We start from the raw sequence: 27,049 nt of genomic DNA, 5'->3' as shown, positions 1-27,049 counted from the left end.
TGAATGGGCTGGGTATCAGAAGGATATGAACCTAAAAACTGTTTAGCCACTGTGATGTTAAAAAATTATTGGCAACATTAATTGAGTTTAACATGACATAACATTAAATCACATACACCATTTCTGTCTTTTGCTAGTAGCAATAGCTAGTTGGGGCCTAGCTAACAACAAACTAAGTAGCTAGTCGCTAGTGGGGCAGTTGTATTTACTGCATAATCTCAATTTTTGAGGATGGACATTAAAAACATGAATTTACATACACACTCTCTTGTCTTTGATATGAAATAATAGCCAATTGGGATCTAGTTAGCTTGCTAGTTGTTAGTGAGCTCTATACAACAGCTGTATTTATATCATTTACATATTTAATGATATAAAATGTATTAAATCACATACAACTTCTCTGACTTTGGTAAACAGCAATAGCCAGTCGACTGGCTCTTGCTAGCTGGCTAGTGGAACCAATAACACATCTATATTTATTGTATTATTTAGATTCTTGACGATAGAAACTAAAAAACATTAAATCTCATACACTTGCTCAGCCTGACCAACAGCAATAGCCAGTTGAAGGCTCGCTAGCTAGCTAGTTGCTAGAGGGGTCAATACGTTAGCTATATTTATTGTATAGTTACAATTTTGGTAATAGACACTACTGGATAAATATATGTTATAAAATATGCTAACTATTTTGGTTGTTTTCAAAAGTTTGCGAGCACAACTTTACATTGCTAGCAATCATGCTAATCACAATTCACAACTCAAGCAGGAATTATTTAAGAAATAATGTTTGGAATCAATCAAATGTAGGAATGCTAAATGTTGTGACAAATGATCACACTGATTGGCTTGCGACTCAGTCAGTGCATAATGTAATAATAGACTATGAGCTACTACGCAAAAGAAACAAAGGTAAAAGAAATTGGCTAATCCATTGAGCTCCGGAAGGTATTGTATTTGTTGTTGTTTGTACGTATTACAAGTGTTGGGCAGATTTGGTATAAATTTACATTTTATTTCAAGAAAAACAAGACTTCACAAACTCCGAATGCCATCTTTTGGCTGCCCTTTAGAGATTTGTAGTGTTACCCTGGACACCCCACAAAAAATATTCTTGCACCTTCTCTGGTGCCATGTGTATTTGCTCATTATGTTTTATCTGTGTACCCACATAAGTGTTTACCTTAATACAGAGGTGAGTCTTTTAGATTTGTTGTATGTAAATATTGGGATTTGCATGAATTACATCGATGACAAAATTCGATACTATGCAGCCCACATGTGCCGCTGGATGCTCATTGTTAAGCAGATACACTTTTATTAGCTTTTTTTTTTTTTTATAGCTTGAAATGACATAGCGAGCCACTGAAAGTCATATTTGCATAACGCTGCATCGGGCACAATTTTGTTTGGAAAAATAAAGTTTCAACACATGAATTTTGGGATGCTGTGGGGACGGCTATCGGGGCCATTACCATTTTATTGTTTAACAACCACTTTGTATTTATCACCAGTAGGACTTTTCCCATCAATACACTGCACTGCGGAGAAATTAATGCGAGGGCCGTCCTTTTCAGAGTCGCAACACAATTTTTATTGCACACATGCTTGGGCATCTGCTGTCTTGCAACACTGATCGAAATGATAATTCCTGAGCCTTTTTGCGAGTACGGTGTCCGGCCATATATAAAGCCATGACTAATCTGATACATCTATAAGATTGCACACATATAGCCACCTATCTGTTCTGCGCCTTCCTGGCCCACTTCCCTCCCGGGGTTTCTCCGCCCAGGTTTGCTCAGAGGCAACAGCCTGCTCATCGCCAGTGTAAAGAGAATCAGGCGAGGGGGAGAGAAAAAATAAATAAATAAATTGAAATGAAGCGTCTGGGACAGGCCCAGGGCGCACAAGCTGTTCAAAGACTGGAAGGGAATGAGCTCACGCTGCCAAAGACGCATTTTCGTACAGAAAGTGAGAAGGATTCATGGAAAAAGAACAAAATTTGTCCGGTGCATCGGGGGATTTGTTCCAGCATTCATTCCCCTGCCTGTAGAGGCATAAAGTGTTGTCGTAATGCTTTCCCACAGAGACGGTTAGCTGTTGCTCACTACATGTAAAATACACTTGGTCAACTGGTACAACTTGAGAGATTTCATTTTAATTGGTGAATTTTAAAAGAAAATCCGACTGTAGTTGAAACATTATCCTTGGTAGAGAATTGGAACACAAATACGCCAAAGAGGTATGTGTGTTCGTCTTTGTGACTCGTTCATTTAGTAACTAGTGTCACAAAAGCAAATGATGTCGACCAATGTGTCGGCCGCGGTCTACCAGTCGACCGCCGAACCAGTTTGGTCGACCACACACAAAAAAAAAAAGAAGAAACTCAAGTTGAAAAAATCAATCAATCAAAAAAAATAAAAAGAAGTATCAATTGAAAAAAAAAGAATGTCAGTCATCGTTTGACTGTTGTTCTTTTACTGCCCTTCATTTCCAAACGACACCATGTGAATATGATTGATTTCAGCAAAGGCATGGGACAATATCCGAATCTGATGGTATGAGAACCTTGAACAAAAATATCACTGAAATTACAGCTCTAAAATATATCATTTTAAAATCTTTTTTGGTAGCCATTTTTCTAGATTACTGTATATCAACAGTTTTATTTTTCACCAAAATATATAATACAGCATTTGTTGCAACACCAAATATTTACCATGCACAATCATATTTAAAAAAAAAAATACTATATATACACAATATTTTGAAAAATGATTGATTTGGAATTAACTACCACCGAATGAAAGTATTTTTTTTCAAATCAGTCATTCAACTACTATGTGTATTAACTAATAGTACAATGTGGATTGTGTAATGTCATGTCAACGAGGGTTGGTTTTCTTGACCCACACTTTAGCTCGATACACTGATCGCATCCTACCTCGAGCGATATCACACATAAAACCTTCTGTAAAAATAGCATAAACAAGTAAGACACATTAGCCGCTGTAGTTAGCCGCAGTAGCTAACTTACAGGGCCACTGAAGCCGACACAGGAAGTGGATGAGATTGGCTGCGCCAGTCAAAGAGTATGAGTCACATCGAGAGGAGGCTCCCACTGCAGGCTGCAAATTGTGTTAAGGCAGACAACGCGAGAGGGGAAAAAAATTACTTACTACTTTTCCAGATTTGGATGGTTTTAAATAACCGTGAATTTCAAAATCACGACACATTACCTTTACGGTTATCGGCCCATGCCTAGAACAACACTTTGTTCCTCTCATTGGAGCCTGCTCACTCAGGAAGTCAAAGCCCATCAAGTTGAGTGTTGTCCCTTTTTGCCATCTTTTGTTTTGTTGAATATATTAACTCACTTATTTCCAAATGCATTTTTTTTTTTTTTTACATATAGAGTGACCAGGTTAACGATCCTATGCTATTGTATTAGTTGAACTCGTCCATGCTAAATATTTGTGTGCAAAATTCACTCCTCTCCCAAACGTTTTGTGACTCCCAAACTTTGTGAAGCTGCAGTATTGACATTGCCGGTTGCCAAGCAAAATGCCCGAAAGAAATATAGCTCAACTTTCTGCCCAAAAATGTGATTACTGCGCTAAATTCCTGGCACCGGTCTTGACTTTTGCAGGCATTTTGCTAACTGCTATTATGTCTAGAATCAAATTGCATTATTGTGTTATCATCAAAGAAAAAAAAAAAAAGAAAAAGACCTGCTGACTCCAAATGTTTTGCTGACTGAATTTATGCGTGTGTCAAGGACGTAGCGATGTGACACTAAAGTCTTTGAAGCAGAGCATGTTTTTGCTTATGACATAAAGCAAAATCACAGCGCTCGTTTTCACCGTGAGAGGAGAAGGACACCTTGCTGTTTCCAAAAGCCTCCCATAAAAAGTTGCGCTCATGAGGGTGCCTCATTATTTTCATTGCCTTGAGGTATCAAGTCTCAAATTGATCTCATATCTCAGCAATGACAATCTGCTGAATATGAATCAGGTGTTTGGAAATGTTCAGCAATTGGAGCACAGCCAGCACATGACAGCTATATCGTATGGCTTCATTCTGTATTAAATCACGGGCATATTGTATGTCCCGATGCCGTACTTACCGAGTAACAGAATACTATATATCTAACGGCTTTACATAATTAGCATACTAAAACAAGCTAACATTCGCTAGCAGCAAGCTAGCATGATAACTATATATATATATATATATATATATATATATATATATATATATATATATAGATAGATAGATAGATAGATAGATAGATAGATAGATAGATAGATAGATAGATAGATAGATAGATAGATATATATGTGTGTGTGTGTGTGTATTTGGGCAAATATTTAGCATCTACTGTATATATGATGTGTTTTCACAAAACCAGGCTTTTGTCTCAGAGAACGAGATATTGAGATGTCTATTTTAATAGTTGATTCCCTTTCGAATTATGTATGATTGTATGTATAATGTATGAATGTATAATTCATGGAGGTAGCTCAAAGATTGATGAATTTACACCAGTTTGAATGTTGCAAAGTTGAAATCCTAAATTTGGAGGAAAAAAAACGCTGAAAGATTTGGCACATTCATCTTTTGATGATGTACGTTAACTACTGATCCCTCATTTTCATAATGTTTGATTACATTTGGACCTTTTGGCTGCTGGAAAATGAAAGTTGAGACCTTTAGAAATCCCCAAAATTGACATATCTGTCAAATATTCCTATTTTTGTCTTTAACTGAAAATGAATCCCTCAGAACACATTTTTTTCTTCTTCTTTATTTTAGTTTTAAAAAAATGTATTTCACTTTCACAATCATTGCACAATTTCACAATCATTAAATCATCGCTATGCAACTGGTGGTCACTCGATTAATTATTAAAAAAAAAAAAAAAAGAAAAAAACATATATACACACTATATATATATATATATATATATATATATATATATATATATATATATATATATATATATATATATATATATATATATATATATATATGTTTGTTTTGTTTTTTTACAAATCCCAAAACATCTTTAAAATGAACATAAAATGGAGGGTGAATATGGAAGAAAAAATCCCAGAAATCTTCTTACCTTTAAGAGTTTCTATTTAACCAACAAAACAAATAAAGTTTTCTGCAATATTTTCAAACATATCGTCAGACCTCATGATACTTCAATATCTCAGTCGTGTAGGCTCTCGTCCGTACGCCTGAGAGGAGTGTGAGATGCGTACAAACATTGTGTAGGCTATCATTATCCGAGCCGCTTCTTGTCTTGCAGCACAGCCGGCATCGGAAAGGTCAAAACTAGAGGGGAACGTAAAGCTGTAGCTCTCCGTTTCCGAGCTCTCTATGTGTCTGACAGACTACATGAGGGTGAAGTCAAGGTCGTCATAGTTCTTGTCCGTCGTCATCGGGCTTTTAAGAAAAACTCCGGGCAAGAAAAACGAGACAGCCCCGGTGGATCAATTTTCAAGAGGCTATGAAAAAGAGGAATTGTATTAAGGATGGGGCAGACGCGCTAAACACTTTTCCTCGCTCCCGTGTCACCGTGAAAGGGAATAATGGGTTGTGTTTGTGTGTGCTTGAAATTAAAAGCAACAGGAATCAATTCGGGGACAAATGGTGATGGCGCAAACTGGATTTAGATTAGCTTTCTCCTTCTGAAAAAACCCCCAGCAATTTTAAGGGAAATAGGAGCAAAATTACATTTGGTTTGCTAAGGCGGCGATGACAATTGCATGTTCTCGGAGAGATTGAAGCTTGATCTTTCCCCCTTGACAATAATAGGAAGTCAATACGCAAATGAAAGCACAAAGAAGAGAATCATTTTCTCATTGACTCCATTAACAGATCGTTATTGTTGCCTGCAGTAACTTTGTATTTTTAATTCATTTTTAACAGACAATGCAATGTGAGTAGTGTCTTTTATGAAAGGGGATGGCTGTGTTTCATGCCAAGGTTGTCGCGTGCCACCGCTACCAGTCTGGCAAGTAAGGGGGAGGGGCTTTTGGCTGGCCCGCTCCAGGGCAAGTGTGACAAGGCTTACAGCCAAAGTCAAGGTTCTTCTTCTTCTCCTTTTGGCTCTTCCTTTCAGGGGTCACCACAGTGAATCTATTTCCTCCATCCAAGCCTGTCTCCTGCTTCCTGTCCTCTTTCACTTCATCAATAAACCTCGTCTTTGGTCTTGGTCCAGACCTCCTGCCTTGCAATTCAAAATTCAGCATCCTTCTACCTATATATTCACTTTCTCTTTTTTGGACGTGTCCAAACCATCTCAGTCTGGACTCTGACTTTCTCTCCCGAAAGTCGAGCCTGCACTGGTGAATTGATTCCTGGCCATATCTTTTTCCAGGGCCAAGCGCACACCACTCTAGCTCCTCCTCCACTTGTTGGCTATTGTCACCACAGATCACAACGTCATCATCTGCCAACATCATAGTCGATGGAGATTCCTGCCTAACCTCATCTGTCAGTCTGTCCATCACCATAGCAAACAAGAAAGGGTCCAGAGCTGTTCCCTGATCCAGTCCTATCTCTCCTTTGAACTCTTCTATCACACCTACAGCACATGTTATCACTAACTTACTGTCTTCGTACACATCCTGAACTGTTCTAACATACAAAGTCAAGGTTAGTTCGATAAAATGCAGGATTCCAGGGAAATAAAGAAGGGAACATTTACAGTGGAAAGGGGATGCGTCATTGTAAAAGTGCCATTAGATGCACGCTGATGGATTCTGATAGCCACCTCCTGTAGCGCTTGGAGTTTAAAGGCATAACGGCTGGGAAGTTGTCACAGGACACTGACCCTCCCAAACGACTTGACAGTGAACAATGCGCTCGCTGCAATTGCACTGCTCTCAGGGAAAATCAAACATTAAGTCCTGGGGTGGACATGTTGTAAAGAGAGAAGCGGTTTGTTAAGTTTATAAGAGAACTCCATTAAAACTGTGGACACTTTTAAATTGTTTGCTGGATTTCAGAGATCACCGGTCAGATGAAATGCTCCAAAGAGAAGAAGAAACTATGCAATGCTAGAAGAAGGACCGTAGCAAGATGGTGTCACAATACAAATGATTTACTGATTCGCTAAAACATTAGCAATGTAAAGGCATTCTGTAGAGCAGTAGTTCTCAAATGGGCGAACATGAAGGTACATATTTTTACCTTTTTAAGAGTCGAGATATTCACGCCCATCTACTTTTTTTTTTTTTTCCTTTTGAACGTTTGGCTAGATTAGATCCTGAAAATAGCTGGTACGAAATTAATTGAGTACTAAGGGAATCAGTTGCTTTATTAATTATATAAAATAATGGCTTACTTAAGTACTTTAATACCTAGAGTAAAAGTTTAGCGGTTCATAATCAAATTGATTGATTACTTTGGCAATTATTTACAATCAATCAAAAAAATGATGACCGTATTTTCCACACTATAAGGCGCACCGCATTATACGGTGCACCCTCATTTAATGACATATTTTAAAACTTTTTCAATCCCAATATAGTAGTACTCAAAGTAATAACAATAATAACTCAAATAATAACTCAAAACTCTCAAAAGCATAATAACTCAATGTCAATATGACCAACCTTGTTCAACTACAGTATAACTATAAACAGCTTACTTTATCAGTTCATTCCCCATCTACGAATCCAAAGCTTAATATTGATCCATATATAAGGCGCACCTGATTATAAGGTGCACCATTGGCTTTATTTAAAAAAAATAAGGCTTTTACGTGCGCCTTATAGTGTGAAAAATACGGTATGTTCTAAAGTAGTACATTAAATGATTACTGTACTACTAAGTAATTGATCAGTTTACGACTTAATTACCCAAAGCAATTGATCGCTTTAGTTCTTAATTCATTTAATACCAGCCGTTTCAATATCCTCCTCTAGCAAAACACAATTCCTCATCTAAAATGACGCAGCATGTAATATGAATTACATTTAGCTATGCTTGGCATTGAGTAAATATTGATTAAACGACCCTAATCATTATTCATTCAATATGACTAGCTTTCAAAAGAAAAGAAAAGGGAATTAATTAGGGACTTGTGGAATTCAATTATTTTTTTATTACTACTATTTAAACACATAGAATGTTTAGATTTTTCATATCCACTAGATATATTTGTTCAGGTGTTAATTCCTTTTTGTTTTCAATTGAAAGCTACTCACATCAAATAGATAATTATTAAGGTTCTCATTTCATTATATTTGAACAACAATTTTGCTTGTAATCTATTGCTTCATTATGAGTAAATGTAATGGGATTTAATTATGTATTTTTTTTTATTGTTCTGTTACCAATAACAAAACAATACAACACGCTTTCAAATGTGACTTTGCAAAATAGTTGAACCTAATTAACTGCCATTAATATATATTTGGATGGGTTGGATTTTTGAAGGTGTTCTTTGGATTTTGTTGTGAACGTGGAGAGGGGAGTTAAGTGCAAAGGTGGATCAAGTCTTAGATATGTTTGCTTGATTTATTTTGGCCTGTTTGATAATTTAAAATTCAAAAAATTTGAACGCAACCCTTGCATCATTACATTTTTTTGGTATGGGGCCTTCAAGCAGAAACATTTATACACCAAGGTGTAAAAGAATGAGAGTTTAAACTTCATTGCCTTTTGGAAAGTCTATCTCTCCCCAAACATTATTAATCATTCATAGCAGCAAACTGCAACTTAACTCTCACTACCTTTATTTATATGTATATGTATATGTATGTGTGTGTGTGTGTATATATATATATATATATATATATATATATATATATATATATATATATATATATATATATATATATATGTACACACACACACACACACACACACATTTTTTGTAATATTGCAACTTTATGCTTGAGAAATCACTTTTTCTTTTGGTTCTTTTTTTAAATACAACTTTATTGTCACATTACACTTTCACTTTCCTCAGCACTGTACACTTAAAATCGATTGGTAAAAAGTGGCCCCATTGTCAGTCAGAAAAACATGATCCAATATTTGCTTCAATTTGATCCAACATTTTGACTTGTTTTGCACAAAACAACCCCAAATAATGAGTTGTTTTGAAGAAGACACCCTCAGCTTAATTTTTGTGAAGATACATGTCGATTTAAGTTATTTTCCATTGTTCAATTGTCAAGACAAAGCTAAAAGAGAGTAAATCTGCATTTATATTTGGCAAGAAAAACCCAAGAAACAGATGCCATGTTTCTATATAAGGCAGAACCGAATCTTTCTCTGTGTCTATGGAAATACTGTATATGTTACGCAATAGTCTCAGTCAGGACCATGAGAAGTGTCACTGTCAGACTGATCAACAAAATAATCAGCAGTGGGAGGAAAATGTAGCATAAAAGCAGCATGATTGGTAGCAGAGTGATGGAAAGGCGTAGAACAGCACTTACTATTTTCAGACAGGCTGCGTGGGTAGAAACGCTTTTATGCTGCAAAGGTGTGATATTTTCAAAGCAGAGCGGAATCCACGTTACATCTCACTGTCTCGCTGTAAATTGCTTTAAATATGTCATTTTCTCCCCTTCGACTTCGCCTTTCAGTCCGACGGTGGCTCCTGAACAATGACTTCAAAGTCAAGGATGTTCTGCGTGCTTTTCTCTCTTTATCAGCGCTACCTCAATTAATATCTGCTACTAGTCTTTTGTTCTTCAATAAGTAACATTGCACTCCAGTAGAACACGCCGCGCTTAGAGGAAACTGCTGAACTTAAGTTTTATTTGTGTAGCCGCTTACATAAGATGCATCTCTTATTGTTGAAGTCATGGATGGTTGACTGTACTCTGTACTCTGTTCTTCAATAGGTTGTGGCCCTGGGGAAGAACAGTCGTGGCTACCACTATATTCTGTCCAATCTTGTAAGTAGGATTTTTTGTACATGCATGCATCGAGGTTTCTTAAAGACATAAAATACATTAAATTAGCATTAAATAGATTTTATTTTACATCCATCTTTTCGGTGCTGATATGTACATATAACAGAGATAAATGTGCGCAAAAGGCAATAGAAAATAGCAGCGAACATTTTCAATTGTCTGTGGAGGACAGACTTTTACCTGCAGCCCACTCACTCAGGTATGAGAAATGTCCACTTGCACACATTTGAGTGATCCCACTCACATTTTTCCAGAATAAAAACGTGGTTATGCAACACTCACATACAATGGTACACTTGCAAAACCATAACTTTAACTTAAAAAGTACAAGCGCGAGGTCATGACTGATCATATATTAAATAGGTTTCAGATCAAAAGTGATTCAAGTATTAAAAACATGTTCGTCACATTTTTAATTTTGTTCTTTCCATGTTGATTAGAACTGTTTTTGTGCATCAAGCTTCTTGTGCTTGAGGAGCTAGAAAACAAAGGTCAATCCCACCCCGCAGTGGGCAGTGATTGGCTGTCATTTTGTTTGACATAACCCGATGGCCTCCTGCTGTGGGTGGAAGGGCAAAGGGAAGACAGGATAATGGAAGAGCATGTGAAAGTTATCAGTCTGATGAATGGTTCATTTAGATTTTAAAAATGCACTGTAAGAAGAGGCTTGCTTACCACAGAAGCAATTTTAGCCTACCACATGAATGCAAAGCACCCATCTGTTACTACAGCACAACTAATGCAATATATCAACAACTGTTCATTATTTTGACAGTGTTTATATGGGTTACAGCATAGTCTAAAACAGAAAAACTAAAAATAACAATAAAATAAAATAATAAATACCCCCCTCCCTTCCAGAGAGACCTGCCCCACTATTTGGGAAACAATGAGTTAGGCGATAACTGGGCATGGCAACAAAAGGAAGGGCAGGTATCATTCAACATATTTCATACACTTTATTTATGTACGTACAGGTTGTGCCATGGAGCAAATCCTACTCCATAGAATTCACTTTTTGCAAGTTTTCCTGTCCCCGATAACCTAGAAAAGACTGGTAAAGTACAAAATTTTTTTTATTGATATTTGTATATCAACTTATTGATGTATGACAACAATATATGTATCCAAATTAAAAAATAAAATAGTAGTTTTTATGAACGTAAATACAAAAATTGTGTATCTTTTTTTTTTTTTGTCACCTAATTATGTTCAGTCACAATTCCGAAACTTTAACATGACCAAATAATTAAAGCTTTGAAAATAAATAAATACATAACTACAGGTAGAAATTTGTTTTAAAGGGACAGTGTGTAAGATTTAGAATGTTTTTCATTAAAAAGCAATAAATGAAATGATTGTAAATTTCAAAAACTTACAAATTAATGTGTTCTAAATGACCAACAGTATGGTTTAAATATAATCATAGGTCTAGTTATCATTAAATTATATTACATTTCTCCGGAGGCTGCCATTTTGATATAGCTATGGAAAATGATGAATGCAGCACCTGCAGCACCTCCTACTGTCTGTAATGAAAAAGGGTCTAAATCTTACACACTATCACTTTAAGTGAGTGGTGGTTTTAGAACCATTTGCATCTAGCCAGGAGCCCTTTTGAAGTGTCTGCTGGGATGGTGTTTATCTGACTTGAAGTTGCGCTGCAAAGTTTACAGCGAGCAAACATGTAACTTTCACCTTGCCTACAGCATGAACTTTTTAATAAAATGCACCTGCTGGTGTTTTCTCTCAAGCATTATTTAAAAAAAAAACAACTCAAAGAAGCACAAGTTACACAAGTTCTTTGCCAACCTCTTCCCCCCTCTCTCATCTCAGGGATTTTCTAATGTAAGTTTGGACAAAGTCTTTGCCGGAGGAGCCAACATTTCAGGGTTCCAGATAGTCAACCCTGAGAACGCCATTGTGCAGCAGTTTATGCAGCGCTGGGAGCGGCTAGATGAAAGAGAATTCCCAGAAGCCCGGAATGCTCCTCTGAAGGTACTTTGATTGGAAGGCCTTTCACTGTGCATGCAAACTAAGATGATCGCTCTCTCTGAAGTGATCTGTCGTGTTTTTTTTTCTCTCCTCATCCTCTGTTTGCCTTTGTCATTAGGTCTCCCTCCCTCTCTTCCTCTTTTTTCCATCCCACCGCGACAATCGATATATCGATAAGCGGTGTGAGGCAAGGTTATATTGTAGCTTCAATTTACATCTAATTAAACAATGAGCAAGGAAGAAATGGATTTTAATGGCATTTAATTAGATTTTGCTGTGCTGCAGTGGTCTTTAAAAAAAAAACAAAAAACAAGTTGCCCAGGCCGTCACTGGTGAAAAGGTCAGGCTAAGTTAAAAGGGGTGCGCATGGGGAATAAGCTCCCATATTGATGCGCTAGCCTTGTCCAAATTATGCAGTAAAACTTTTGAAAGCAGTTTTAACAACATGACTAGAAGTTCTAATCAAATTTGTTTGATTAGATTTCGGAGATAAATGCATTTATGTCGCTACTCGAAGCTCTTTTATTTCGTCCTCAGGTGCTAATTCGGCTTCCTGAGCAACTAAGTAATCATTTGGGTCAAAAGTAACCCAATCATGGGTCAACCAGGGACCAACTTGAGTCAATTTAACCCTATTTTTGGTACAAAAGGAAAAGTCAATAAATAGTGATCTGCCCGCTTTTTAAATGAACAATTTTTATTTTGCGTGTACAAATACAGTATATAACTGAGGGCTGCACATTTATGGCCAAAATAATAATCACAATTATTTTGCTCAATATCAAAATCACGATTATTAATCACGATTGTTCATCATGTTTAATCAAACATGTCTATTCATTGCCCTTTTTTTCAACAAGCAGTATATAAACAAGGCTTCAAGGCTTGATATGTACAAATATTAGTAGTAGTAGTAGTAGTAGTAATAATACTACTAATAATAAATGAATAAACCACAACCTAAAATTGGGTTGGTGGGTTAGTTGTGTGGGTTATTTATTTTGGGCGGGATCCAAAACAACTTAGAATATTTTATAAAAAATGCATAACCAAATAACATTGTTTTTATTTGTTCTTTACTTAAAACCTTTTTTTTTTAAATATATAATGAAAAAAACTGAGTGATTCTGCTTTTGGCCCATTTCAGGTGATTTTTAATCTAACCTTTTTTTAAAGTAAATTCTACTGAAGAATACTTCAATAGGAGGAAATGGAAGTGCAGCTTCACCAGGATATTTTTGTTCTATTTAAGACAAATGACGAAGGTATGGTGGGCCTCAAACCCTTAAAAACTCTTCGGTCAAAAATAACCCAAACTGAGACTGATACGAGTTATTATTCATTTATCAAAAGCAAAATCAAAGTATTTAAAACAAATTCCACACAAAATATTTCGGTTTATTTGTACGTTGAAAAAAAATTCAATCTTTTGTATAAAAACAACCCCCCAACCTTTGAGATTAAATTATAACCAAAGAGTTGAGTTGCTCCCTTTTCGACCCAATTTGGGTCATTTTTGACCCCTCTGTTTACCATCTCATGTTTTAATACTTCTAACTGTGTGAAAAAAAAACTGCTCTCTGCAAGTACAGCGTTCAAAAAGTTACATTTGCTTTTTTGTTGCTTTCAATGTCAGTACACTTCAGCGCTGACGCACGACGCCATCCTGGTGATAGCGGAGGCCTTCCGCTACCTGCGGCGTCAACGCGTGGACGTCTCCCGCCGCGGCAGCGCCGGGGACTGCCTCGCCAATCCCGCTGTACCTTGGAGCCAAGGCATCGATATCGAGAGAGCTCTCAAAACGGTAAGGCGGGAGGAGGAGAGGGGGGGCGGCGGGTGAATGAGTGGCGAAAAATGCTGGGAGAAGCGAAGCCGAGATAGCGAAGGACAGCCAGATAAAGATGGAAAGTGACAGAGAGAAGGAAAGCGAGCGCCGAGCCCTTCTGCTGCCGCTGCCTGCAGATATCTTTGCGCAGAGCTCACTCAAATTCAGACCTTCATTAGCATAAAACTACATCTTTTATTAAAATGAATCCAGTTCATCATTTGATTAACAGACTGTGCACACTCCAGGAGCTCCGAGGACATGAGCACTGTAATAGCAGCTCTATATGCAAAGTGATGGCTGTCTGCGTGTGTGTGTCACATGACAGGTCCAAGTGCAGGGAATGACTGGCAACATCCAGTTTGACAACTACGGCCGTCGGACCAACTACACCATAGATGTGTATGAGATGAAGTTAGGGGGGCCAAGGAAGGTAAGAGCAAACGTCCTTATCGTTCCGCGGAAGCATATGTTTGGTTTTTCTTTAAATCTTTCTATCTTTCTATCTATCTATCTATCTATCTATCTATCTATCTATCTATCTATCTATCTATCTATCTATCTATCTATCTATCTATCTATCTATCTATCTATCTATCTATCTATCTATCTATCTATCTATCTATCTATCTATCTATCTATCTATCTATCTATCTATCTATCTATCTATCTATCTATTTTTTTTATACACACACTCATGGGCTAATTTTGCTAGCTTGCATGTCAACTTGGCTAACCCAGGTCACATTGAAAATTCAATGACAGGAAAAAAAACATGATGTTATACCAATACAGAGTAAGTCTGGATGTTACGGCCAAATAATTAAATCTCAATTTTCTTCAGTCATTCTGCACATTTAAAATTTTTATGGAAGTAAAGGTTTGATTTGAAAAATGCTCAAGCAACAATAATGTAAACTGATTTCAAAGAACATCACATTTATAGCATGCAAAAAAAAAAACTTTGTTATGTGGGATCTTAATTTCATATTTACCACAGCAATCCGAGCCGAAGCTGTGTGTAATTCACTCAGCAATAAAAAGAACATAGTAGATTATAAACAAAAGCGGCTCTGAAACAGAACCTTGAGGAACACCACAAATTACAGCATTATATATATATACAGCATTCACTGCATCACCGCCTTTCTCACAAAAATTACTAAATCAACTTATCATTTGATGAGGAAAAATGTACATTAACATTTTTTTTAGCTTGATACAGTATAAGTAGCCATTTTCATGCGTGTTTGTTAACTTTTTTCATCTGCATTCAGTTGCGTTGCTTTTTCCCCCTCACATTTTTGTCAACACGAGTCGGCACTCACAAGCACGTACACACATAAAGTATACACACGCACACACATATACACACACTAGGGATGGAACGGCTTTTGAAAAACAGCTCAGTCCTACTTTCCCAATTACCGTTTTGTTTTACATGTCGCATCCATTCAGACACATGCAATGCTTCATATAATTATTTAATGAGCTGTAGCAATATACAGTGGTGATAATGCTAATAACGCTTGTCAGGCTACAATTATGTGCCTTGTATAAGGCTTGTTAAATAATTTTAGTTTCTTAATCATGAGAGTATTGATTAAATCACTTGTAAATACGGCTGCACAATTAATCGAATTTTAATCGCGATCACGATATTTGCTGCCACGATCAATTAAGCTGATCCTGGGCGATATTAACAACTAAAAAGCCGGCTACCTTACATGTCAAATCAAGCACTTTGTCATCCTACCACCAGGGAGCAAGTGCAAGGTTAAGGCTTCCTTAAGCTTAAGAAATAGCAAGCGAGCAAATCCTGCAGCAGCGGCAACTCAACAGAGAGATGACGTGATGACGACGGTGAAGTTAACTTCTCAGCGCGCTCCTTACAGTTCAGCTTTCAATTCCACCTTAAAAGCCTTTAGATGGCAATGTTCCCCACATGTTTGCATGACAAAAGCCTTAGCTTTTCTCGCCCTCTATATATTATTTACCAGTGTGAAATGGTGTTCTTCTCACCTGATTCCTAAAATATACCATGCTAGCTGTCAATTGAGACCCATTGTGCAAAACCTGAAAAATTGTCACTGAAATGACCAATGTTTTTGCCATGTCTTGGGTGAATTTAGTTTGTTTTTTTACTTCATTTATTTATTTTAGTTTATTATTATCATTTGTAAGTATCAAGCCTTGAAGTCGTGTTTACATACTGCTTCTTGAAAAAAAAAGGGGCAATAAATAGACATGTTTTACCAAACGTGATGCATAATCGTGATTACTAATCATGATTACAATTTTGACCAAAATAATCGTGCTGCCCTACTTGTAAATCAGCCTTAGTTCTGCCACGGTACCTATCGTTATTTACTATGCTGAAATATTTGAGAAATGACTGACACAGAACTTTCAAACGGGACACAATGAATGTAGACCATGCTAAAACATTCCCGTCTTGTCCATTGTGACATTTACATATAAGCCATTCCCTCCATTTATCCAACGCTAAGGGCCATCGGTGTCATACGTCTAGCGACGTCTTCCGTTGTCTCCCTCTATTGGATAGCAATTCTGCTGTGTTACATCAGGTATTAGAAGGCACACAAATCACACACAGCCTGTGATCAGACTGCTAAAAGTGTCCCATCATGAAAGATGAAAGCGTATTCCCATGTCGTGCGATGGCGCAGGTATGATTTCTGGCCCTCTCCTGGCAGTAATTACCATTCAAATAACCAATTACAGTAAAAGAGATCTGAGAATTTCTCCGGCTCGCCTTTAAAATGGTAATTCCCGGCCGTGCGTTCGCATTAGAACATATAATGACCTCTGGCTTTATTTCATAACCTCACCCAGTTCCGGGAGACAGCTGTGATTTTTCTCGTGAGTGTGATCGGCTCCGATATGACACATGATTGCACCGCCGGCCTTTGAGGCCTATAAAACTCACACTTCAATTAGCATCACGCTACCCTTACAGCTGAAAAAGCTGCCGAGAGCAGGGCTCTGGCGGGGGTTACGAGAAGGGGGGGGTCACGGGGTGAATGTGAGGCAGCGAGGGCAAAGGAGACAAGCTGGGCAGCAGTTTGTCAGGAGCGGGAGGCCAAGTCAGCCCGGCGGCACTGAGAGGAGGAGGCCTGCAAGCTGTGACTGTCACCAGTGATGTATGGGGCTGATATGTGTCCCGGCCACTCGGGGTGAAATCAGGACTTTGCCTCTGGAGCGGCGCTCCGTGACACGACTCCCATTCCACGACTCTCACGAGCACACAGACAAACGAGTTGAGGTTTGGAATGTTGCGAAAACAACAATAGTTTCTCAAAAGCCTCTGCTAGCGCCTCCACTCAGCACGCAGACGTTTTTTTTTTCTCCTTTTCTAACACCTGCCTGGCCCAAATATTTAAAGATCTGACGGGAGACGGGGGGAAAAAATGGAGGCCAGATGCGAATGTGAAAATGGGAGCCAGCAACAGTTAGAACACTGGCAGCAACATATGCAAAGCGTTTCATGGTGAGCCAGGGCGGCCATTATTTCAGATGGGCAAACAAACACTTGACATTGGTGTGAGTTAAGCATCTGTACGGCAGAATGCAGAGCGACTACCGCGGCAGGGCCTCGCGCAGCCACTGGAATTATATGATCAATTATTAAGCGTGTATGCAGTTCACAGGCCTGAATATCAATTATTGACCGTAAAACCTGGGAGGCTGAAAGTGGGGGGGATTTAAGTTGTCTGCCGTATTCTAATCTACCGCAGAAAAGAAATTTAGCCGCGGCGCCGGATTGAAAAAAAATGGCAGCGTCTGAAAATTAATCACATTTGCACGTATGTGCTAATTAGTCACATGACTGCACCACTCACGTTTGAACGTTCTTCTCATTTGTTTCTATTACGCTGGATGGCTTCTAAAGGAAACGCATTGTTTCTGCAATTTGCTCATCTTGGCCTTAATAAGGCGTGGGCACTTTTTTTTTTTTTTTTTCAAAGGCAACATTAACATTTTTTCTAAAGTCCCCCAAGGTCTAAACTTAATTCGTGGTTATAGATGTGGAAACATATTTGTTGTGGTTTCACATTGCAAATATTCACAAGATATTGTGTATTATACGCAATCTAAGGTGAAACAACCACAGTGCCATTAAACCCAAAAGAAATAAACTTATATTATTAATAATATTTTAATCACTTGGCAACAACATTCAAGTTATTCTTAACACAAATGCAGGCACTCGTTCACAAAATATTAAATCACTTACACAGATTTTGGACCGCAGGAGCATTTTTGTTGTCTTGTTACATTAACAATTACTATAGTTTGCACCCAAAATCAATCAAATTTTGCGCGTTTTAAGATTATCGATTAACATTTTAATCACTATCAAAATCTTCCAGCCAACTATATTTCATTGTTCTAAAATATTACTATGTGCTATAATTGATTGGAGACTGAAAGCACATTTTTCCTTGCTCACTCTTTTTTGACATGCATCTCCTACAAAATAACTGATCTAATTCACATCATTACAATTACAATATATGCCAACACCATAAGAGCTGGTATTTTTTTCTCATTCCAATTATTCACGGGTTTCCCAAAATTCAACATTATTTACCCCAAATTTACCCATCCATTTCCATTGGGGATGAATTTCCTGCAAAGGTTGTTTATCCTATTTCATTTGCACGTTCAACATTACGCTTACTCCCATTTTAGAGTTAAATCTCCCAGCTCATCCCATTTCTCAATTCCCACTCAGAAAATGTCAACATTTTCATCATTGCAATACCCCCCAAAACCCAGAGTCATTCCATTTGTATGCCAAAAATGTTTGATTTACTGAAAATTCAACATTTACCCGAATAAAGTTGAAGCAAAAAAAAAATCTCTATTTTTTTCTATTCACAGATCTATTATTAACACAAGTGTCAAACTCAAGGCCCGAGGGCCAGATCCGACTCGCCACATCATTTTACGCGGCTCGCAAAAGTCTGATTTGACTGGAAGTCTGTGGCTAGCGCGAAACGCTGATTCGACAAGTTGTCTTCAACTTTTAAAAGGTTTTGGGAAAAAAAGACAAACCATTTTATTGTTTTGTCAGTTTTTACTGACCTATTTCAAAACTAGCGAAGCGCGCGCTGAACTCAAAAATGTATTTGACTTTACAGTCATTTCGGCTCTCTGATAGAACCAAACAACAATGTGGCCCCTGATAAAAATAACATGCACTACAAGTTTGGAAATAGTTTTCAATGCCAAAATTTCCGCAATCTAAAAAAAAATTCCACTTGACGTTTGGAAAAAGCATTATTTTTAACCAATATCATATCTTTCAAAACATACCATTTTTTTCAGCCTTCATTTTTCCATTTCTCCAGAAATTTCCCACATCTAATTCTTATCATCTTTCAATTTTAGGTTGGGCTGGTAGCCACGTCTGCCATCCACGTCATCAGCACTAACCAGCATTCTCTCTTTACAGATCGGGTACTGGAACGAGTTCACACGCTTTGTAAATATAATGGACCCGCAGGTCACCAACGACTCCTCAGTGGAAAACCGAACGATTGTGGTCACTACTATTATGGTACACTTTCCAAATTGTTTGAAATGTTTCACGTATTCTGCCACTCAAGGTCATGGTGTCGATTGCCAATGATTGATACATTCTGTCCTGGGCGGGTAGAACCACATCTTTTTTGTGTTGCTTTCCATCCACTCACTACACGTTGAAACAGTCGAGTCGTGGGAGCGGAGGGGAGTGTTTCAACTGTATCCGTGTGGGTGTCAAAGCATTTTGATTTTCCATACTTCAGTGGCCTGTCGTAGCAGTGACATCACAATAATGGTATCAATAATAACGGTTGACTCCATCAGTTACATACGTAAGTAGACCTGTCTGTCCTCATCAAGTAAATGTTCAATGACACTTTGGGATCGACTGGCCGGAGGAATCACTTGAGGATGATAACGTCGTATTTTTTTTATTTTTTTTTTTCCCCCCAAGCTGAGAAAAGCTAAATAATAGCAAGTTGTGGTATTTTGGCTTGTTATTGTGATTTTCCTTCTATTGCTCTTTCCGTTTGTTCTGTGTTGAACTTCCATTCGGGAGCTTGATACTAAGAAATTATTAGCATACAAAAGCCATGATAAGCAAGCACATGTTTGGACTCAGTCGGAGGAAATCTCCAGATGAGAAATGCAGTCGGAAGATAGGCGCGTTAACTGGGGGAAAGGCTTGACGGATTCCGAGGTGAGGGGATGTGTTCAGCACTGAACAAACAAACCATTGCTTTCCCACTTGCACTCTAATTGCGTGCGGCTGTAATGACGATGCCCGCTCTCCTGAGCAGCCCTATTGTTTGTTAATGATGATGTGCTCGGGAAGAGAAAAGATAAGCTGCACCGGCATTTTGGAAAGGGAGATGAAAACCTAGCACGCTCCTGCTCTAATTCCTTCATACAGGGGGTGGTTTTGCTTATTTGATTTGATTTCTGGAAAGCTACAGCTTATTTTATTTTGATTTACTTTGATACAGTGGTACCTCTACTTACGAAATCAATTCTTTCAAGAAATCCTTTTGTAATTTTTGTCACAAGTATAGGTGCGTTTTACATGTAAGTGGCTCATTTGGTCACTTCGAAAGCCTTTAAATTAATATTAACAATAATATGAATGCACTTCATTTGTTTGCCTTGAGATGGCGCTGGTGTACTGGAGGTGTGCGGAGAACTTAGTTTAGGTCGTTTTATTTGTATGTTTTTATTTTACATTTCCAGTGATTAAAACATCATTTACAAGTTTACGGAATATATATTTCTGGATATGTTAACTCAAGTGTAATTGAAGGGCATGAATTTCCTGTGTGTTATGTTGTTCAGCCTTCTCGTTAACGTTCAAAGAATGTGCTAACGGTGCTAATGTCAAACGCGACAGCATGGTAGTTAACTAGCGTTTCAAAAGGAAGTGTTTAGCGGTTTGTTTATAGTGTGGTATGTTTGTAAATATGTACAATGTTAGCCATAGCAAATGTAAATGTTATATTTGGTAGTTGTACGCTGTTAACGGTGGACATTGTGGATGAAGCATCCAAAGATGTAAAAAGCAAGAGCACAGAAAACATTGGTGTAAAAAAATAGTGTCCCTCGTTTGTGGACAGCCGGCACCACTGGTGTCTCATGTTAATAAACACCAAAAACGTTCAATTTCATATCCTGAATGTTCCTTCCCTTCATAAGTTGAGAGAATATTTTTCAGAGGAGGCGTTTCATAACCTGGACTTTTTGTAACAAAAGACGTTCGTAAGTAGAGGTACCGCTGTATTGACTTTCTTTTCTTTCTATTGTTTGGAATGGAACAGCCTTTTAGTGCGCACTAGTGCAATGAGCTTGAATATGTTGAAATAAGATTGGGCACTCTGATCTCTCTCCTGTCACTAGCATTTACTTGTGAAACCCATCCCCATTTCCCATCCTCACCCAACATTGTGCTGACCTTGCCTATCCAATGACTCCCCAGCCCTTTTATGCCTTTCTCTACTCCCTCGGTATTCAGACTAACACACATTTACGCAACATTGGTCGTAAGACAAAACAGGAAAAAAAAAATGAGCTGATTCAAATGCTGACAAAAGGGATTCAAAGAATGGTGACAGACAAGGCTAGAAAGGATTTCTTTACAAATTGATTTTGCTAACCATTAAATGAATTTTCGGCTATATAGCTAGCATGCTTTAATATTTTGGAAAAGAAACCAAGAAACAAAACATTTTAGTGTTTTTTTTAATTGTGTAAACAAGTAAGCAAAGGGCAAAATATGCAATAAAAATACAAAAAATTGTGCTTTTTCTTGTTAATAATATATTTGATCACTTGATATGTTTTTAGATGAATGCTGTGTGGAAAAAAAATGATCTTTTAGAAATCCTTTACAAGGAGCAAAAAAACTATTCTGATGTTGTGTAAACTGACCCCAAAAACAGTTTTCCACCAAATGATACCAAAAAAAGGAAAAGAAAATCACAAAATGAGTTTGGAAAGGCCACTTTAACAAGAGTACGATGCAGAAAAAAAAAAGTTGACATTTTGATGACACCCTTTGGAGAAAAAAAGTTTGTCTTTTGAAAATGTAGTAAAAAAACACCCTCAAATGAAGAAAAAAACAAAACACAAAAAGCCTTAAATATTTCTAAATGTTCTATTCAATTCTTCTATTTCTACTCAGCCCCATTGCCTTTTTGCTGCTAAGTTTCAAAGTATCCACCAATATTTTTTTCTGGAAGACTAAAATTCAGAGAACGCAGCAGGTCAAAATTAGCATCAGGTTTCAAACCCCAACTTTTGCGCTAAAAACTTCATTTAACTAGTGCAGATTATTGGTGACAAAAACATTATGGGCAGCAGATTAAGTTATGGAGTAAAGTGTTTTTTTTATTAGATTTTTTTTATGGCCTTTTAGAAGCAATTGAAGTGCTACTTTCATGTTTTTATGTTGTTATTTTCCACCCGTGAAGCTCTAGCAGCATTTTGTTTCAACTACAGTGGATATAGACATGATGTGAGAGGCATCAGCTATCCTGATACATCATGATAATAAAAAGCATAGGCCAGCATGTTTTTTCTGTTTTTTTCATGCTGAGTAAAATTACTTTGATATTTTACTTAATTACAATAATTGGCCCATCTAGTCACTTATGACAGTATCTAATCAAGGAATTTGGATTGTGTCTACCAGTCTAGTGATTGGTATGCATGCCTTTGTTATAAGGTTACGGGCTAATAAAATGGGACCATGGTGAAAATTGTTTATTTTTGTAATTTCTTGGATGTGCCGGAAACATGAGCCCGAAATGTCGTTGAGCTTTTTTTTTAATTACATGTTTGGACTCCATAGTGCTGGAAACCCTCATAATTAGAAGATAAATGCAATACGTTTGCATCATTATAATTCAGTTTAATGCTTCAAAACTGTGAATTGTGTAAAAATAAAATGGACAGGGCTTCATTGTCTGATATTTTAATAACTTGTGCAGGACGCTCCACGATATTACAATTCCTTACCAGAGTCGATTGGTTGCCAATGTACGACAAAAGTTCAGTTTAGTTTTGTTTTTTTCCCTTGTGTTTTGGCCAAGCATTTCTCATTTTTGGTTTTGGTCAAACACTTTCAATTTGGTACATCCCTAGCAAAAATGTTGATCATTGTTACCCCCAAAAAAGCAGAGGTTTGCAAAGGCTTTGTTTTGATGCAACACAACGATAACGAAAGCAGAGAATATTTTCAATCTGAAGTTGAGCATTTGGAGAATTTTAGGTCAATAAATGATTGATTGATTACCCAACATAATCACCGATTCATTTGCAATATTCTGCACCGCAACTAAAAATGAAAACGGCTCAGACATTTTGGGATCTTTTGCCATGGTATCAGTTGGTGGAAACGGTTTCAATACGTTCTCCTTCCTTCACCCCTCTTTAAGATTCTACAGAGTTGCACCCTCGGGCTCAAATTGGGTTGGGCGCATTGGGCTTGGTGTCTCCTGGCTTCCACGTCTTGGTAACAGCAGCGTGTCCCATAACGCTGCTGTTATCGGAGCATATATGTGCATTCGCGATGCATCATCTCCTCCTGCATGAAAGCATGGGAGTGGATACACGTAGCAACTAGCTTAGTATGTAGTACCCTAGGTTAAGCGCATGCTCGTAAAAGGTTGTGTTATTGAAGTGAATGCGCGCCAAGCGGTGAGTAAACCGGTGTGTGTTTGAACCAACAGGAAGCTCCTTATGTGATGTACAAGAAAAATTATATGCATCTGGAGGGGAATGACAGATATGAAGGCTACTGCGTCGATTTAGCATCTGAGATTGCCAAACATGTTGGAATTAAGTACAAACTGTCTATAGTAATGGATGGGAAGTATGGAGCCCGAGACCCCGAGACCAAGACATGGACCGGGATGGTGGGTGAACTGGTCTATGGGGTGAGTACTGGGAGCCTCGTTTTTCACTGATTACATGACAGTTTGCAAGGAACTTCAACATGAGAGGAGATCTCATTTTTCTGCCTTAAGCTTATCACCAACAACTCATGGGCCATTGCCCACTACAAAGCCTTAACGCCGTCCGCGGTGGGAATTAGTCCGCCGTAGCCTCAAGCGCGGGGAGGGTTGGTGATCATCTTGAGACGGAGAAAATGAAATCATTTCTCAGTGCTGTTCACTGCAATTTATTCAGTCTTGCTTAGCCTAGAAATCTGCTTTCCTTGCAGGCCAAAGCAAGGTAAGTACGTGAAAACAATGAGTGCATATGGCCAACCCTGCGTAATCACTTCAATGAGCGATGGATTGTCTCTGCCTTTGAAGTGACGGTGTAATTGTGTCCGCCGTTTCATGTGTATGATGAATATGCCGCATTGTAAATTCGCAGCTGACAAAATCAACAGTTAAATAGTGGCTCGCGGTTAGAGACAACAAGATCCATATGTGTTGTACTCTATAAAAGGTTGAGGCTCGCACATTAGTAGGGGGTCACGCCATGTTTCAAGTCTAACAGAGCCGGGGTTCTCCTCGAACGCCGTTGTAAAAGTTGGACCGGGGCCGTAGACGAAACGCGGAAGGGCTCCGCTACCTCATCTGTTCAATTTCCCGACCATCAGCCTCGCTAGATTGCATGCTTTGATGCGCAATCGTTCTCCGAATTATCTCGCAAATAGGAAAACGCCCGACTCATGCGGCCGGAGGGAACAAAATAGATCTCTCGCAACAACCTCAAGTCTTTACCGGCCTATAATTTTTACAGCGGGTGTGCCGAGACTAATCGTTGTGTACATTGTGACCTTCTGACCGTTAAATTAATTAGATTTGAGTTGTCTTTCAAAGGTTAGGCCTGAGGCTGCTATTGCTTTGTTTCCCCGGCCATTGATTGAGTGCTGCTTACGCCTGCACAAGGATTAAATGGTTATAGCCCTTCACAAAGGTGTGTTGACAGGGGAAAGAAAACAATGGTATTTATTGGGTCTATTTGTGCTCCTTTGCAGTTGACCTTGTAAACATTTTCAGTCTGCCACAAGCAATTCTTGTGTCAATTTCCAAACCGAACGTCAGGTCCACAATATTAGAACTAAACGGATTATCGCGAGGCATAAAAAGGAATGAGGACTTTATTTTGACATTTTTATCCGAACCACTTAATACTTTTCTTTGTAACTGAAAGCAAACAACTAAAGCTGTTGCTGTTAAAATCATTGCCAGTGCTAATTAAAGAACTCGTATTTCAATTAATTGCAAATATACGGTTGTATTTATTGCCGCCTTTGGGTCACCATATTGGCCATTTTTACTTTAAAAATTGGCAACATTAGTTGTGTGTGTTACTTTACCAATATTGAGCTGCGCTTAGCTTGGTCTCATCACGCATCTTAGCATTTAGCATTAGCCACTGGCAGCAAGCCTTAACAGTATTAGTGGTGATCAGTATCAGTGTCAGGAGACCGTCCCTCCCCCACGCGAAAACAGGCTTTGCTTTGCCGTGTGAAGTATAAATGTGTTTATTAATTGCAAAAGTTAAACAACTTTTTAAATCACTGTCAACATTTTTTTTTCTAAATCACATAAATGATTGTGATTTCAAAAAAAAAAAATCAGCACGGTGTTTTATATCAATCGCATCATTCAGTTGGTGAAAAATGTTTCTGGTTTAAATGACATATTGGCATATTTTTATTTCAGGCACTTTGATGCACTATTTTTTTCTGTTTCAGACTAACCTGTAACCTGTATAAAGTCTGTAAAGAATGAAGATAACATTTGTTGAAACTGTTTTTGTTTTTTTTAACTTAAAAAAAGGACACAATTTCAGGTCGACTAGCATACTTACATACATGTATTTTATTTTATTTTTTTTACATTGCCTTCCTGGGCTGTAGCAAATGCATTTTCTTGTGCGTGTTTTGCAGCCTGCATAAAGATACCTTTTCTCTTCGCTAAACGATATTAAATGAGCGACACCTGTCTGCTTTACGTTTTCAGCTGCAGCAATAACACACGACATTTGATACATGTCGTAACTAACGATCGCTGTGCGTGTTCCTGTTTCCAGAGAGCAGATATAGCTGTTGCGCCTCTAACCATTACTCTGGTTCGAGAGGAAGTGATAGACTTTTCCAAGCCATTTATGAGTTTGGGCATCTCCATTATGATAAAGAAGCCTCAAAAGTCCAAGCCCGGCGTTTTCTCCTTCCTGGACCCTCTGGCCTATGAGATCTGGATGTGTATAGTTTTTGCCTATATCGGGGTGAGCGTGGTTCTGTTCCTGGTCAGTCGGTTCAGTCCTTACGAGTGGAACCTTGAGGAACAAGATGAGACCAAAGACCCTCAGACACCCCCTGATCCTCCCAATGACTTTGGGATCTTCAACTCGCTCTGGTTCTCATTGGGCGCCTTCATGCAGCAAGGCTGTGACATCTCCCCAAGGTGGGTCAGTGGCGCAAAATATATCATTGATAGGGGAATGAAATGTATACTGATGTCAGACATCTTCGGTTTTTGTTATTTTCCTTAGATGGCAGTTCATTTAATCCGTAAACAGTATTTGTCCTTTTTTTTAAAAATTGTATTTTATTGTCCAAAGTTAAAAAAAAAATAATAAACAGTAAAAACTTTTATGAATTGTTATCATGCCACTGAAAATTGAGTGGTTGAAAGTAAATGAATACATAAAAAATATATATATATATATATATATAAATATTGTTGGTATTTTACCCATTCATTCAAAACCATTTGTTTTTCAAATCTGCAGTGCTCTCACATTTTTTTTTAATAATTTGTTTTCTGTTCTGATCAGGAATAATACAAACTATGCGTTAATATTAATGAATAATCATTGTTTTCCAAAGTTAAAGTAGACGTTCAAAATGTTTTATTTAGATTCAACACAATCACTTAATTGTGATGGAGGACAAAAGAAATCTGGAAATATTTGCACTGAAGAGGCTGAAATTTTATAAATAGAACATAATAATTCTAATTATAATGATTATAAAGAATAATATTATAATAATATAATAAATAATAAATACTAAGTGATCCATTTCATTATAGATTTGTCTATAGACTCATTCAAGCCCAAAAACGTATTTTTACATTATTTTTAAGAGTCCAGACTTCCTTACATATCTTATGAAAGTTTTTCGAATGGACGTCCTAAAAATGCCTGCTACTAAGTGAATAAAGTGCTAAAGCAATCAATGACTTAAGATAATCAAATAATAAAGTAATCT

The 27,049-nt window shown here is 37.7% G+C and overlaps 1 protein-coding gene and 1 long non-coding RNA gene across 8 annotated transcripts in view; one reads left to right on the top strand and one right to left on the bottom strand.

Annotated features, from left to right (window-relative positions):
- Window positions 1-27,049, bottom strand: part of LOC148414001 (uncharacterized) — a 163,837-nt gene that overhangs the window by 48,731 nt on the left and 88,057 nt on the right. The window lies entirely within an intron of this gene.
- Window positions 1-27,049, top strand: part of LOC148414004 (glutamate receptor 3-like) — a 117,110-nt gene that overhangs the window by 67,998 nt on the left and 22,063 nt on the right. For all 4 annotated transcript variants that reach the window (XR_015867576.1, XR_015867577.1, XM_088431101.1 and 1 more), the window contains exons 5-11: window positions 9,879-9,932; window positions 11,787-11,948; window positions 13,582-13,749; window positions 14,099-14,203; window positions 19,253-19,357; window positions 23,544-23,750; window positions 25,867-26,240. Coding sequence is in view for 2 of the 4 variants with exons in the window: in XM_088431101.1 (XP_088287227.1) it covers window positions 9,879-9,932; window positions 11,787-11,948; window positions 13,582-13,749; window positions 14,099-14,203; window positions 19,253-19,357; window positions 23,544-23,750; window positions 25,867-26,240 (1,175 nt within the window). In the remaining 2 variants the exon portion in view is untranslated. The remainder of the gene's footprint in view (window positions 1-9,878; window positions 9,933-11,786; window positions 11,949-13,581; window positions 13,750-14,098; window positions 14,204-19,252; window positions 19,358-23,543; window positions 23,751-25,866; window positions 26,241-27,049) is intronic.

Source organism: Hippichthys cyanospilos, chromosome 13 (genome assembly GCF_059441005.1).
Source record: "Hippichthys cyanospilos isolate Australia breed blue-spotted pipefish chromosome 13, RoL_Hcya_1.0, whole genome shotgun sequence".
In the NCBI taxonomy this organism is placed as follows: domain Eukaryota; kingdom Metazoa; phylum Chordata; class Actinopteri; order Syngnathiformes; family Syngnathidae; genus Hippichthys; species Hippichthys cyanospilos.
The sequence above is the reverse complement of the archived record's forward strand: the minus strand, read 5'-3'. Positions and strand labels throughout refer to the sequence as shown.